Below are 16,600 nucleotides of genomic sequence, written 5' to 3'. Positions count from 1 at the left end.
TCCAGTGGCTCCCGGCCCCTCCCTTTGGCCCAGGGGAGGGGCGGGGCTGTGCCTCCGCATGCTGCCCCTGCCCTGAGTGCCCCTGTGGCCAATGAGATGCTGCGGGGATGGTGCCTGGGGGCAGAAGCGTGTGGAGGCCCCCCGCCGTGCCTTAGAGCCCCAGGTAAGCACTGCACCCTGACCCTCTCCCAGAGCCTGCACCCCCACACCCTCCTCACATACCCTCTCCCGCCCCCAAACTCCCTCCCAGAGTCTGCACCCCCTTCCCACACACCCCTCCTGCCCCCAAACTCCCTCCCAGAGCCTGCACTCCATCCCCACACCCCCAGCCCCCAAACTCCATCCCAGCGCCTGCACCCAGACTCCCTTCTGTACCCAAACTCCCTCCCAGAGCCTGCATCCCAAACCCCTACCCAAGACCTCCTCCCCCACCCAAACTCTGTCCCAGAGCCTTAGGCAGGTGGGGGGGGGGGGCGCGAAGTTTTTAGGGGGTGGGTTCTGGGTGGCATGAGACGCATTGGCCCGCTGGGAGGATTTGAGGACTGGCCCTGGCCCTAAGGTCAACTGAGTTTGAGACCCCTGTGTTAAGTGTTAGTGTGTATGTTTTGAATTAAAAATCCACTTTAATAAGGAAATGTTGAAAACATTCTGAAGAAAAAGCAATCAACTGACCATTGTCTGTAAAAATTATTTCTTTTTTCCTTACATTTTAACTATCCCCGTCTATTCACTGCATTTTCTCTAGTGGTACAGATCTATTAACGATAAGTATGATAGTAAAGGTAACTTTGCTCTTTTGTTAATTCTTAAGGCTGTATAATGAATGTTAATGAAACTAGGTCATTTTCAAGTGCAACAGTGAAGTGCATCCCTAAGGAATTAACATATGAGTGACAAGAACAGCCCTATCAGTATGGATCGTTTCTCTCAAAGAGACCAGTTATGATTTAGTTGCTAGTAAAACTGGAACACTTTCTTTGACATATATGATTGAAGATATGTATGAAACATAGTGGCACATTCTAGAGAACGATACGTTAATTTCCACTACACCAGCAATTGGTGGAGCTGGAACAATATGACATTTGGTTGAAATTGTTCAACTCTGTGTTTCCTTTTTATTAAACAATGAATCTTAGAGAGGTTCCCGCATATTTCTGTTTGTTTTTATTTCTCTGCTATTCACTTATTTAGATTGAAGGCCCCCTCAGGGAAGGAAAATTCTTCTCATTTGTCCATATGTATAGTGCCAAACACTATACGGACACCATTGAATTCAGTGGCAAACCTGTTGACTTCACTGGGGCCAGGATTTCACCTTTGACTTTGTTTTTATATTATGTGAATGAGTGTACTGTAATCAGAATACAATTTGTTAGCTTTGCTATAACTTGACACTGTTAGAAGAAGCTGTTGATAACTAGGGAGTGTACTTTGTTATAATATATGATCAGGATTTTAAAATATATGTTGGTTCTCCTAATTAGCTATGTCATTTGACCTATTAATGACGTGGTGATTTGGGTTGTCCCAGACAGTAGATTGCACAAACTTATGTTTCATCAAAATGTTCTGAAAATTAAAATATTCCATTAGAATTTATCATTATTTGGCATTTGAATGGTCTATTTAAAATAATGACTGAAATGTTATGCATCTTGATACTTGGATTAATTCTCTCCCATCCCCAGTTGTAGCTCTCTCTATATTTACTTCTTTCGTGACTCATTTTCTTTTAAGGTTCAGAGAACAGCAGAGAAATGGTAACATAACATCTTTGCAAACAGTTCAAATACGAAACCTGCTTGCATGATTCTAGCCAAATTTTATAGAGCAGCAGGTGGTGTGGGTAAAGTGCCTCTAGGCAGGAGCACAGATTGACTCTTCTTTTGCATCTGCCACCTTGAACTATAAAGAAACAAAAATGAGTCACAAAATAACCCAATGGCGATCCAAAATCATTTTTCGTTATCTCATACAATACACTTAAGGTTAATGTACACCCGCAAAATTTGCCATCTGGTAATTTGTTTAGCTCCTAAACTACATATCAACGTGTGCACCCCTATAATAACATTAATTTGAGATAAAAATGTTAACCTGGAAAGCAAGTAAATTGTTCTTTTAAAAACATTTTTTCCAGTTGGAATTCAAATGTTTTTTATTTCCTAATACATTATGTGACTGAATAAATTACTCTGTGCATTTACACATAACACGTTTAGTTTAATCTATTTCCAAGGACTGCTCAGTTAAATAATTTGATTATAAAAACATCTCTTTTCTAATCAAATCTGCCTAGATAATCTAATCAGTTCTAATTACTGACTCACTTGTTCAGAAGCTGACCTCTGTGCTACCATGTAGGAGACTTGGCTTCAAGGCAATTTCAAAATGTTCACTCCCTAGGCAAAAGTAAGCAAAGTCCATACAATCCTTCAGGTTTTGCATGGTGTTGGAATAACAGCCAGGTAGTATGGAATGAGGGCAGGAGGTGAAAAATGGGCTAAAATGAAAACCTGGGTAAACAACCTAGGACCTTCTGTCATTGAAAAGTGGAAGGCAGCAGTAGAGGTTCTGTCAGAAAAAATAAAGTAGTGGGTTGCTGCCAGAAAGTAGCAGCAGACCTTTTGTTATGCTGGCCTGCAACATTACCAATTGGTATAGTACTTGCCATTCAGTACTTATGACAACAAATATTAATTATGGCTAAAATATTTTTCTAAAAAAACCCTAATTACTGTGCATGTGATATACAAGGACTTTTGCCATAACAGGGAGTGCATATCATTGAAACCATCCATCTGAAACAATTTAACATAATTGAAATAATTCCAGTAAGGTAATAGGTTCATAGGTTTGTAAGGCCAGAAGAGACCATTATGATAATGTAGTCTGACCTGTTGGATAACACAAGTCGTACACCTTCACCTAGCAATTTGTCCATCAGGACCAAAACTTCTGTTTGAGTTATAAGTTTAGAAAATATCCTGTCTTGATTTAAAGCTTTCACATGATGGAGAATCCACCACATCCCTAAGTAATTTGTTCCAATGGTTAATTACCCTTACTGGTAAACAGATTGCACCTTATTTTTAGTCTGAATTTGTCTATCTTCAGATTCCAACTGTTGGATCTCATTATGCCTTTTCCTGCTAGATAAAGAATAGTCATGAACATACATTCCTCGGTGGTCACAGATTTAATTGATGTCACTACATGGCATAACTTGACCATTTAGTACATCTCTGTGATGGAACTCATATCTTTGAGCTCCAATACCAATGAAGAGTAAAGGGCTTCCGCTACACAGTTTAGCAGAAATGTTCATATACGCTAATTGAGTCATTACAGTATTTTCACTTTTTGTTTCACATCAGACAGGAAATCACCTCTCCCTAGGTCCATCTGATACAGTAACTTTGGAAATACCTTATGGAAAGTTTAGGGTTTACATTTAGGTCCTCTTTGTCTTGGACCTGTCTCTAGGTCCACACATCCAGGCTGTTTATAACTTTCTGATTCTTTCTCTAAAGAACAGCTCTAAGATATAGCTTTTCCTCTCTGTTCATACTGTCATCAATTTCCTCAATCTTGTGTTGGAATTGAAAATTTCAGCCCTTTCTGTGAATTCTATAGATTCACCCTTCTTAGCGGGGCAGTGAGGCCTAGTGGCCAAAGTCAGTAAATCCACCCTGGTTTGCTGGGCAGTGGGCGAACCGACCAATGTCAATAGCTTTGCCCCAGTTAGCAGGGCCGTAAGGCCTAACCGACAAAGTCCATATATTTCCCCTCTCAGCAGGGCGGTGAGCCATAATGGCTAGAGTCCATGTATTCACCCCTAATAGCTGGGCAGTTCAGCCCAATGGCCACAGTCAATAGGATCACCCCTCTTAGCAGGAGAGTTAGGCCTAGTAGCCACAATCAGTACATTCACCCCCAGGAAGACAGGGCAGTAAGGCCTAGCGGCCAAAGTCAGTCAGGAAGGGGGCTGCCACACACAAGGGGCGGGGAGGGGGTAGCAGTCCTGGTAAGGGGTCCAGGCCCTCCCTCCCCTCTCCACTGGACCCCAGCCCAGGGCCCTGGTAGTGGCAGCGGCATGTGCTACTGAATCAGGAGGGAGGTTCCGATTGAAACACATGGACTCAAAACACTAACTCACTCACTAATTCCCCTAGGCTGCTTCTTACCGTAGTTCCTGTTGATGTGGTCTGGGCATCTCTGCTGTCTCTGGGTTCTCCGGTCTGCGCTGTCCCCAGTGACCTCTGAGGCAGCGGGGTCCCAAAAGTTGCCTTAGTGTCTGCTTGGGTTACAGCATTTCTGGCCGCCTCGGACTGCGGCTGATCCTTGGCTGGAGCCAACGGAGCACTTCCTTCCTCCCTGGCAGTCAGCCCCAACTGAGCTGAGATGCTCCCTCGTATACCAGTCTACTTGGATCATGCCCAGTTGGGTAAAGGGGATGTGGCTTCCTCAACCCACAATGTAGGCTTTGTTAGACCCACAGCAGGAGTCTCCCTACGAGATTGGGGAGAAGGCAGATACTGGACACAATGGTGGTATATAATCCACAAATACTCTTTATTGCTTACAAAATAAACCACTCGCTCCACATTCATAACCCAAACATACTACACCAGGATCTGAAGATCAGAACTGAAGTCCTGATGGCCAGTCGATGTTCAGTCCGATCACAAGATGCGAGGAGCCAGCATTAGCATATCTTAATCTAAACAGGGCTCTGGATCCACAAACCACTCCAAATTGCGAGTGTATCTAACATCCTTTATCATCCACTCCATCACATCATCAGTTGTCCGGGCAATTTCAAAGAGACAGTTCTGGGCAAATTGCCGAAACCCAAGATGTTTAGAAACAGTCCCAGGCCCAAGATGTTCCTCTTTCCGCAGTTCTTGCTTACAGCTGTAGCAGATACATTGCAACAGGTACATTGTCATGGCAAGATGTGCAAAGGGTGGGGGAGATGAAGTATTATTTACCTTTGCCATTTCACAGGTAATGGTGGGGGGAAACCAGAAAGATCAAGGGATTTGTCCAAACTTGACAGATTTCTCGTGCTAGCTGGGAATTGAACCCTGCTCTCCTGAATCCCAGAGCAGTGGGTCAAATAAAAGTCGGTGCTCCGATAAACAAAAACATAACCCTACCAGCCCAATACCTAAATGCAAGCTTACATTAGTACATCGTTTGTGTTTTCAAGTAAGAAAGAAATGTATTCATAGGACATTGTGGTTGTATACATAAATCATTAAGCAATAGTTGTAAAAATTATGAAAAATACATGTAGTCTTATTAATGAAATCAGTGTAAATTATAATGATGCTGAAAATGTGGAGAGGACCCATTCATTGTACCCAGAATTGAACATTAAATTACTTGAATAAAAACAGAGCCAGTTATGTTATATGACACTAACAGAGATTTAAGTATTCAATGAACATGTGACGTTCAGGACAACAATAGCATGTGAAAAGCTTCATAAGATCCAGTAAAAGTATAATAGTCAACAATTACTGTGCTTAAAGGTCACCTCCTTTATTTGCTTTAGGCTATTGACATATTTGAAAACTCATCTGTTGAGATGTTTATTGCCAAGGATATAGTTTTAAAACAATTGTATGTTGTCTGGTCCTTTAAAATATGTCAAATTTCATAGACACTAGATATTTCAGTAAGTGTAGTTCCTCCTGGAACGTAGCAGAGAACTAATGTATTTATTCAGTAGGAAAAATGAAAACCCATAAAGGGGGGCATTTCAAAACCGATAGCAAACACCCAAGAATGCTGTTCATTTTTCTACATATGTTTTATATTTCAGAACAAGATTATTTTAGACCCTATGACTTTCAGTGAGGCCAGATTCAGACCATCTCTTGAAGAGAGGTTGGAGAGTATTATCAGTGGAGCAGCACTGATGGCAGACTCTTCATGCACACGTGATGACCGCCGGGAGAGAATTGTTGCTGAGTGCAATGCTGTACGACAGGCCCTCCAGGACCTACTTAGCGAGTATATGAATAATGTAAGTGATATGCTCTTTTTAGTTTTTTCCTCCTTTATGGATTGTTAAGCAGTTCTATGACTATTCTGAAATGCCTACATGCTTAGTAAAACTGATGATCCTAAATAGCATCAGTTCAAGAAAATCAAGGCAGTCACTTAAAATCCTTTGGTGGTATTCAATGTTTTGGGGTTTGAGATCGTTTTATAGTAGTTTGTTACAAATAATTATACCCTGAAATGCATTTTGCTCTGAAAAGGAATGTTCCCAATTGTAAGATTCCCTCACTCTACTGCAGAATAAGAGACTACTGTGTTCGGCATCAGCGATTCCTTTCATTTTAAGTAAAAGGTAGTCTACACAACTTTTAAATATTTCTAGTGAGCCCAAACGCTTTTGTGAAATTTGTATAAAACTGCTGATTGGTAAGCAAAGAGGGAATATGGATAAGTCAAATGAATATATCCTAGATACTATTTTTGTAGAAGAAAATGAGTACAGTCAGTTTCTAGCATTATTCATTGTTGTAGAGAAATAGTCACTTAGTGTTTTATTCCGATGTATGCACAGAGAGCTACTACATGTGAACTTAAGTTTGCATGTGGGAGGATGTAGTTAAACCACGAAGATTCTTATTTGCTAACAGGGTAATTGGAGCTATTAACTGGAAGTGTGCAGATTCTCTGAATCTGTTCAGTATCATCTATCATTATTGCAGTGCACATAATGAAATGTTTTTAAAATATCTTAAATACATCAGTCACCACAGTGTAGACATACAGTACCATTTGCTTTATGTGTATGACTCCTAAATGATAAACATCCTCTGCTTTGCAGAGCCTATATATACCTCCAAAATTAATTGTGGATATTCTGCACTATTGTTACTAGACCCATCCATCATCACGAAGCTGTGATATATGCAGTGAGGTCATAACCAGTCAATAACCATTTTTTGTATTACAACTTATTTCCTGGAAATATTGTCAGAAACAGTTGTTCTCTGAAAAATATGGTGATAGTCACTTCAAGCTGGTAATGGTGATGACCATGTCTTTCCATGGGCTCCTAGACATCTGTGTTTAAGGATATTACAGGGTTTCAAAACCGTTTCTCCTTTTTTTTTTTTTTGCACATACAATATGTGATTGGAAATATTTCCAAATGAGTATTTCCACATTTAAGGTATCCAGATATGTTTCCCAGTGTGAGTGTTCTACTCCATGCTTCGTTTTTCATCTGCTGGTAATGTTAGAGTTTAAATAAACACACTGACATATTTTGATCCTGTTTTTTCCAAGTCTCTAATTCCCATAAATGTTGAAAACTAACATTCAAGGATTGAGTGTTTTTACCATTATTTCTATTTGCAAGACTGATAATATGCGATATCAAACCAGTAAAAGTATTCAATCTTCTAGTTGCTTTATTGTATACCTGAGACAACTAGAATTTATTTTTTAAATTGTTTATATTTTCTTTTTACTGTTCAGTAAAATGGTGTTGGTTTCAAGGAACAGCTATTTGCCCAGTCTAGGTTTACAAAACAGAAATTGTTTGCCGTTTTTTAAGGTGACAGTTGATATGTTCTTTTGGTGCAAATGACAGCAAAGCTGATGTATTTTTATCTTGAGGTGAAAGCCGTAAAGAGAGTGAGTTAAAGAACAGGTGATGATGATGTGAAATATAGCTTTTTGGATTGCTGTCTGTAGAATCTTGTCTCACAGAATTATTACTTTTAGGTATAAACTCGAAAAGGTCTCTACAAAGATCGTTCCCAAACTGATGGATTGTTGTATCCTGTTTCTTGGTAGTGCCTGTTTTTATGTACCATGCTTTGTGATAGCAAAATGAATTTGCCTTTGCTTCAGAAACATTACTTATTTTATTTCTGACACCACTTTCAGATAAGGCAAAAGAATCTTTATAGTTTAAATGACAGCATACATTTATGACTGTGCAGAGGATGGTTAATGTAGTTTCAAGGTTTCTCTTAGAATGCATAGTGGAGCAGTGTTCTGTTTTACACTTTTATATATGGTGTTTAAGTAACTGAGTTGATGGGTATTTGACCATCTTTATATTTCTATTATTCTAATAGCAGTCTAATTAGATCTAAGATCCATAATTCCCAATTTTTACTCTTCATGTTTCATATGGAATGTAACCAAATCAGTTTAACAGTTCATGTATAAGTATCTTCTTCTTAAAAAATTAATGTTTAGTTTGAGGTATAGTATTTAAAGTTTTAAAAATAAAATAGGTCATGTAATAACTATTTTATTTATTTATTTAATTAATTTTATTTTTAACATTTGTGTCTACCAGCATGACTTCTATTTTTTGTTTTTAACCCCTGTCTTGATAAGAGGACATGGGATTTTCAGTAATGAGAAGGAAGGGCTTTACAACTGCCAAAGATTTCACTTTCTCAAAAGCTTGGTAGAATTGTTGCAAGGTAAAAACTAAATCGGATTGGGGTAAGGCATGATTTGGAACAACTGACAGCCTGATCAAGAGATGGCCAGACTGTAAGAGTATATTGTTCCCGGTTAGTATTGAGATACGTTTGCAGAGCTGTCCGAGGGAGGCTTTTATAACATCTGTCCAGAATGCCTTTAACCAGTGTTATCTGTCCCTCATTTTAAATTTACTCATACATTGTTTTGATTAAAGAAAAAGAGGAAGAGGTAATGGAAAAAAACCTGAAAATTTGTGGCTAATAATGAGTTATAAAATGTGCTCACTCCTTTGATACTTTCCATTGAGAATACAGTTATTTTATGACAGTAATGTATGCCAGTATTTCAGTGAGACTGTGTGTTGCAGTTGCAACAATATTATTATTTTCTTGCCTATTCAAATGTTAATAGCTCTCCTCAACCTAAAATCACATTCCTCTCCACCAATCCTCTTCAGTGATCTAGGGCAAGGGAGACTCACTCTTCATCTACAAGTTGTTTTTTGTTTCATGTTGTTGAAAGAAGAGTCCTGATTCTCAGCTCCCTTGCACTAAGTGAATCATTTACACCTGTGCATAGTGAGTACAAAGTGGGTATAAAGTGTAGTGTTTTACATTTCATTTTACAAGCAGTTTGCTCAGGTATGAATGACTCGGTGCAAAACAATAGAATTGGAATGGATGCATTCAGTCTTAGGACAAATCAGCCTATCTTACCTTTCGCTATTGTGAAAATAGGTGATGTTACCCCAGCTTCAGGTCAAACAGGTAAAGGATAGAAAATTGTGGTGCAGGAGGGAGAATTCTTCTGCTCATTTTGTAGGTCCCCGATGTGCTAGTGAGTTACTGACGTCCTTCTAGCTAATTATATGCTTGGAATGGAGTTATTGTATATAGCATACACTGCCACCTATACAATGTTTCAAGCAAATTGCCACTGGATATCTGATGAGTAGGTGAGGGAGAGGCAAGGTAGGACAGGATCTGAGGATCCTTTAAAAAGCTTTTGTTCTCTCTCACACTGTTCTCAGCCATTAGTTTTTGTGCTCAGGCAGAAGGAAGGTTTGCAAGGGGAAAAGAGGGAAGAGTAAGTTTCAGTTTCAGAAAAAAACGATTTTCAATAGTATGAAGATTTCAGGGAAACTGACACAATTTTGTGCTCAGAAGTGGTGAAAAGACAAAACGTGACAATTTCACTTTGATTTTTTTTAATGTACTTAATTAGATTTGGTTCAGTTTTATTCCCTCATCAAATATTCAGATATTCTAGCTCCATTGCAAATATTTGTTTGAATGATTAATACCATGGGAGGTTTTTCAGTATTAGCCCACAGGAGTTCTATCCTATCATTGTTATTAATAATTGTATATTGGTATTGTGATGGTGCACAAAAGCCCCAGTCAGGATTGGGGTTCCATTGTGCTAGACGTACAAATGCATAGTAAGCACCTCTAAGAAGACAAGATAGACCAAGTCATAAACCTCATATAACTAAAATGTCAAAGGTACATGTCTTGTCAGTTACATTTTTTAAGATTTCCCCCTCAACAATCCCTCCTCTTTCTTTCTTTCTTAGCTCTCCCAAAGGACAACTCTGATGATTTTATTATGAGTCTCATGGTATTTGGTGATTTTTTTTTTATAAAGACCTAGCTCCTGTTTTTAAATGAAAGAGATTGTTTCTAGTTCTCGTGGCTTCAGAAAAGAGCTTGAAAGGAGAACTGATCGGAAATTTTCCCTGTCTGGTTTCATGCCAGTTCGCTTACCTGGCTCCTTGGCAGACTCCCAGCTCTTCAGCCTGGTGAGATGTTGGGAGGCTGAGAGCCCCAGAAATCGTAAAAGTGCCAGCTCCTGTGCTTCGTGCTCTGCCAGTGCTCCCAGGCTTCCTGGCTCCACTTCAGGCCACCTGGTGAGCTGAAAGGGAATCAGGATGCTGCAATCCCCAGATAACCTGGGAGCCTTGGAGCTTTGGGATCTGGGGCTTCCAGGCTCCTGGCTCCCCTTCATTTTACAGGCTGAATTTCATTTTTAAATCATCTAATTGTTTCAAGTTTTGAAAAAAAATATCATTGATTCTGTTACTTGGAGAATTTTGAAATGTTTGCTTTTTGTTCCAAATTGGAACAAAATCAGATTTTGAAATTCCGTAATCCTTCTTGAAAATGTTTCCAACTCCTGATCACTTGAGCTGTTTGGCTACACTATGGGTCTATGGAATGCGATGTCTGTAGAGAAAATGTAGGCCTTCCGGTAATTTTGCTCACTGAAATACAGGCCAATATATTTGATTGTGTCCCAAATAAAATGGTATTTTAAGAAAGTGCGGCAGTGAGTAAAATCTAAAAGCATTTAATGGGCAGTTAGAGGTCATTGTTCTTGAAGGCACAACCAAATTAGAATGAAAAAGATGATGGAAAATGAAAATCTATGGACTCTCAAGACACTGTCAAGTTGCATATTTAACCGCTATGGCTGAACTCATATTTAAAAGAGAAAAAAAAATCATTCTTGCATCCTTTAGAGAGGTGGCTCTGAATCACACAAGATTAATCGGTGTGACAGTGAACATTAAATTACATTCATGAGACAGCAAAATGTCCATAGCTGTCCCGAACTCAGTAATCAGTGATTGGTGACAGAGGTTGGCTGCTGAGTCATCAGGATTGTCTGATTTAGTTACAGCAGCCTAGAAAGGACAATCTGTCAATTGGTCTCAGTATTGCTCTGCTAGCTTTTCAAGGAATACTTAGGAAAGCAAGTTTTAGTTAAAGCTACATACTGTAGTTCAAGACTGAAATAATGAACTGGGCCATTTCATATCTCATTTTGCTCTCCTAGAGGATATCTGGAAACAGTTTTATATTTCCTGGCCTTGAAAAAGCAGTGTGGAAACAAACAGGTTGGCACAGTGAAAGAGTGGGCCTCTGCCTTTTTAAGTACCAGTCAGAACAGTGTGTTTATGTTGTAATGATCCATCGTTGAGATACCAAGCAATTTTTAGTAATAGATTCAATGTTGTTTTGTTGAAAATGAAATATTCAGGCAGTTTTTTAGAAGCACACTGGCTTTACTTGGCAAGGAAAATGCAGTTGAGTCACTGGGATGATTGACAACAATATCATTTTCCCTTGTAATTCTTATGGAAATCATGACATGTGCTGTTTCAAAGTGATTGATCAAATTCTTGGCTTGCTTAGCACCTGGTTGCTGGCAATCTCACTCTAACTCCTACTTCCGTAGGGTGTGCCCGTCTAGCATTCTGAATTTATGTGAGACTTCTGGGTACCTTGCCTTTCCCCAGCTACAAAAAAATTACCATCTGCATACCCTACCCAGAACACTAGTTCAAAGGGTCCCAGCCACGTGGCAAGTAATTTGGTTTCTTGTCTTTTCTTGGTAACAGCAGCAGGACCTGGTGTTGATACACCCATTAGTTAGCACTTTTATGATAGTACTGTGGGAATCTGTGCTGCCTGCAGATTTTTATAAGCAAAAGCTGCTGCAGAATCCGGACATTCCCATAATTTCAGGATAGTCAGGATCACGTTCACTGCTTTGTGTTTCCTTTTGCGGGGCCAAAATATCCTGTTGCTGTCCTCCATAAACACAATTCACAATAGGCAAGCCCTGTAGAAAAGAGTGGTACCTCGTACTTAGCAAATAACAGATATGTAAGTACTTTGTCCAATGTTGGGCTTTGATAGTCACATTTACACAGCATTGCCCTGAGCATTCTATTAAAAGGCTCAAGTAGGTCATCTATTTGAGCATGATAGACTGTGGTTTTGTCTGACTTTAAAAATATCTGGGAGAAAGCATGCTTCTTGCAGCAGCTGAGATGTAAGGCTGGTGCTGTGGTCTGTCAACATTATTACCTTGGGCATGTCAACCTGGGAGAAATGTTTTAAATACCTGTCTTGGGTTCTGCACTGGCAGGAGGTAGGTTCCATATGTGTTCCAGATAATTCTGTTTCCGTGAAATCCTTGGAATGAGAATTCGGGAAAATGAATTCCTATTTGAGGTTCGCTGATGATTCTGACCCAGCATATTTCCTACTAAGTCAAAATCGAAATATTAGGTCCACCAAAGCCTCACTAACCGCAGCCAAACACTCATATATGTGACTGAGCTTTTCATTGTCTCTTTTCTCTTGTATAAAATCAGTGGAACTCAGTGACTGATCATCCACTAGTGGTATAACCTTGAATGTATCCCCCCTAGCTGAGTACCCCTGGACAGACTTAAATCACACTAAGTTGCAGTGCCACTGTGGACCATTTTCCTTGGTTCCTTCTGGGTAACTATTATTCCATTCTTAGCTAACCAGTATTCTGTCTCTATTGTCCCGACCGACTGGGCCAGAAAGTTCAGAATAAATAAAATTAAAAACCTTTCAAATCTGCCAGTCATGGATCCAATTGAGTCCAGGTCAGTGATTTGAAAACATATCAGTCTGTCCTCACTCATGACCTAAAACTTCAGTGGAATGGGGAGGGGAGAACCACACACACGCACACACACAAAGTTACAACAAAAATCATATACAGCGGGAATAACCATCACTGAAGTTTGGCTATTTACTGCCACCATAACCCAGGAGCGAATGTAAGACTGGATTTCTCTTTAAGTGCAGCCAATGTGTAGCATCATGGCAGACAGATGTATGTCAGGGCCCACTATCCATTCCGGCATAAACATCTCAGCATATTAAGCATCTAAAAGCCCTTGAAACTTAAGCTCATGAACTATGATAGGAAGCAAACAAATCTTGCAGTATCACTGGAGACATCTGTAAAATGGAGGTAGAAGCTACAGCATAGTTATAGTCCTATCGAGGGGCAGGAATGACAGCCATGACCCTCCCACCTACATGAAAAACAACCCCAGGTGCTGCTTTTCCCTGATGTTGTACAAGATCTGGCACCAGCTTGTGTGGCAGCTATCACTGCCCCTTGACTTCCCAAGAGAGACTCACCCAGAGCCTAATCTATCCCAAGTGGAATCCTTGATGTTTTCAGAACAGTTCTGAGCAGTCAGGGTTAAACTGGGAAAAATATTTGGCCCACTGCAAGTCTTTCAAAAGACATCAGCAAACTCTCTGTTTTTTCCTTTACTATCTCTCCTGGCTTCTCTTCATCTGAACACCCAGTCCTCTGTCTTCCTAGCTAATGTCACACTTCCACAATCAATCTCTGAAACCAGGAAATTATCCACCTGTCATGTGCTCACCTAGGCTGACAAGCCAGTGGCCTCAAATGCAGTCATTGTCTCCAGCCAGCGGAAACAATGTGGTTCTGACACAACTCCACTGGAGAAGTAGTAGAGTTGATTAAGCTCTGTTTACAGCCACTGGCTGTAGAGGCAAAAACTGTTCCTGTGCCACGGCTTGAAATCATGAATTAACTGTTCTAAACTGCCACGATAACCTTCCTCACTCTCCCAGCCCATACAGAATGCCTGATTATAGATTATATCTTTGAGAAGATTATAGTCACCAATGCATTAAGGCTCCCCACAGCAGGCCCATTCCTCAACAGAAGTGCTCTTCCCAAATGTTTCAAGGTATGGATCAGGGTCATCTCCTGGTCCTGTTTTTTCAGAAACCCTCTCTGCGTTTGGAGTTTGGTACAGGGTGATAGAGCTCTTTCTACCAATGGGGCGTGTATCCTATTTGCTTCACTTAATATTCCTACTGGTGTTGCTGTTGCAGCATCAGTTGGAAATACACCTCTACCCCGATATAACACGAATTCGGCTATAACGTGGTAAAGCAGTGCTCTGGGGGGGGGCAGGGCTGCGCGCTCCGGCGGATCAAATCAAGTTCGATATAACGCGGTTTCACTTATAACGCGGTAAGATATTTTTGGCTCCTGAGAACAGCGTTATATCGAGGTAGAGATGTAGTTGGGAACTGTTCATTCTCCCGCTGCTAAGCTATCCACAACATCAAGTTTTACTGGTTTGTTTTTCATTAGACTTCAGTATTTGTATGAGTCTGAAATCTCACATCCCTTCTAACCAGGGATTAGCAGGGTTACTAGGAAGAAATTTAACAATAATGAGCAGGATTTTTCAGCAGGAGCAAATCTTTATCAGCATATGTCTGAACAAGCGGCAAAATATAAACATAACTGAAAGTTTCCAAAACCTAAATTTCACCCAGCCCTCATGACCAGGGCGTGGAACACTTTGTATTTCAAAAGGCGTTCTCCCTCTTTTGTCTCTTCCCCAGAGCACCTGTGCTAGGGCAAGAAACGCAAAACAAGACATTAATTCCTTATGTTCAGAGGCCAATACTACTTTTATTGTGGTGTTTATTTATTTTTAATTTCTGCTACTGCCCACAAAGGACATAGTACAAATGCAAAAGAATATGCAATCCCTGAACTGAAAAGTGAATGTTCCATGCACACAGACACACACACATTTATGACTGTCAGTTCTGGGGAAAATGGATATATGGAGAAAAGGGATATTCAACAAAAACAATGCAGCCTATAAGTAAAACTATATGAGCAAGGTTATTTCTTCACAAAAGTACAATAACAAATAGTCTACAGTTCACAATTTCTGTCATCTCCTCTAGGTGCCACTACAATCTATATAAACTATTATATTATACTTTACAGAATATATGACTTGTTCAGTAGAACTAAGGGCACTACGGGTGCTGTAATACATTCTGAGGTGGGTTTTTTCTGGTTTTTTAAATCCCTTTCTGCGTTTTTGGGCTCTAGATTATTTTTGTTTGGTTTAGCCTAGTTCCGCCTAAATAAGATTAGTTTTCGCCTGGCTTGATATATTTAGTTATAGAAACAGTTTGTTTACACATAATGTCAAATACAGAGCATGGTAGTACATAGCATCTTTGTTACTTGGATTGAGAGAATGCTCTTTATGTGATGACCTACGATTTGGGAAATATTTGAATCTCTGAATAAAAAGAGCAGCCAAATAGAAAACAAAACACACTCCCCTCCTCAGGCTCCCTTCCTCTTCAGTTACTATGAGCTGTCTTCTGACAGGGTATGCTTGTTTATCCTTTTCCCCTCTTAGGCCCAAATCAGCAGAGTTCTCAAGGGTATGCTTATCTTTCAGCATGCACTTCCGTCCCATTAAAGGCAGAGGGTTTAGGCACGTACTTAAGGTTAAAGTTCAATTTGTGCTTGTGCGCTTTGCTAAAGCGGGGCCCTTTGACACAGTCCAGTTTCTTTGGGAGCCACAAGGGTGGACCTTTCCCACCCTACCAACTCACCCAGAGGCATTATAGATCTCCCACAGCAATTTGGTATGGAATCCCACATCACCTTACGTTAATTCATGTAACAAAACTGGAAGCAAATCCTCAGGTAACCACCACATATAATAATAATTATGTTAAAACAAAGGTTTTTCTGGTGTCTCATTTCCAGCTTGATTGATTGGTCTCTTCAGAATCTGATATTTTTAACTAGGTCCTTCCCATAAGATTAATCTATTGTACTCTTGCTTTCCTACTTTTTTTTTCTCTTTCCCTATACATGTCCTTGTATATTTGACCCTTCAGGTCTAATCAAATCCAATTACAACACACTATTGTGTTTGTAGCACCAAGAGTCGGTCACTGTAAAGATTTTCTTATCACACTGATCATACCTACCATCTATTATCACAGAAAGTATAGTGTAGCAGTTAAAACACAGGACTGGGAGTCTGGAGATCTGAGTTTTATTACTTGCTTTTCCTTAGATTCAGATCGTTTTACCACTCTGTGCTTCTGTTTCTCCCCCTGCAAAATTGAGATATTTACTTATTTTTCAGTTAGACTTAATTTATTAATGTTTAAGTGCTTTGAGATCCTCAGACGGAAGGTGCTGTGGAAATGTAAGTAATTACTATAATAGCTGGCACATGGAGGATGCATTCAGGAATCCGATGTCTACCCAGTCAGAGAGAAGGGGTTTCCTCTCAGCTTAATCTCTGGCTTTTTTAGGGTATGTCTACACTGCATCTGGGAATGAGCCTTCCAGCCTGGGCAGATAGACTCATGCTAGCAGGGCTTGAGTTAGTACACTAAAAATAGCAGTGTGGACATTGTAGCTTGGGTTCGCAAGTCCAGGTGGGGCAGATCTGAGACCC

General features: G+C 40.0%; 1 protein-coding gene across 3 annotated transcripts in view; it reads left to right on the top strand.

Annotated features, from left to right (window-relative positions):
- The window catches only part of CTNNA2 (catenin alpha 2), a 765,838-nt gene that overhangs the window by 252,216 nt on the left and 497,022 nt on the right, over positions 1-16,600 (top strand). For all 3 annotated transcript variants that reach the window (XM_045017825.1, XM_045017826.1, XM_045017827.1), the window contains exon 7: positions 5,837-6,040. In XM_045017825.1, coding sequence (XP_044873760.1) covers positions 5,837-6,040 — 204 coding nt within the window. The remainder of the gene's footprint in view (positions 1-5,836; positions 6,041-16,600) is intronic.

Source organism: Mauremys mutica, chromosome 5, assembly GCF_020497125.1.
Source record: "Mauremys mutica isolate MM-2020 ecotype Southern chromosome 5, ASM2049712v1, whole genome shotgun sequence".
NCBI lineage: Eukaryota > Metazoa > Chordata > Testudines > Geoemydidae > Mauremys > Mauremys mutica.
This window is presented reverse-complemented; position numbering and strand designations above follow the sequence as displayed.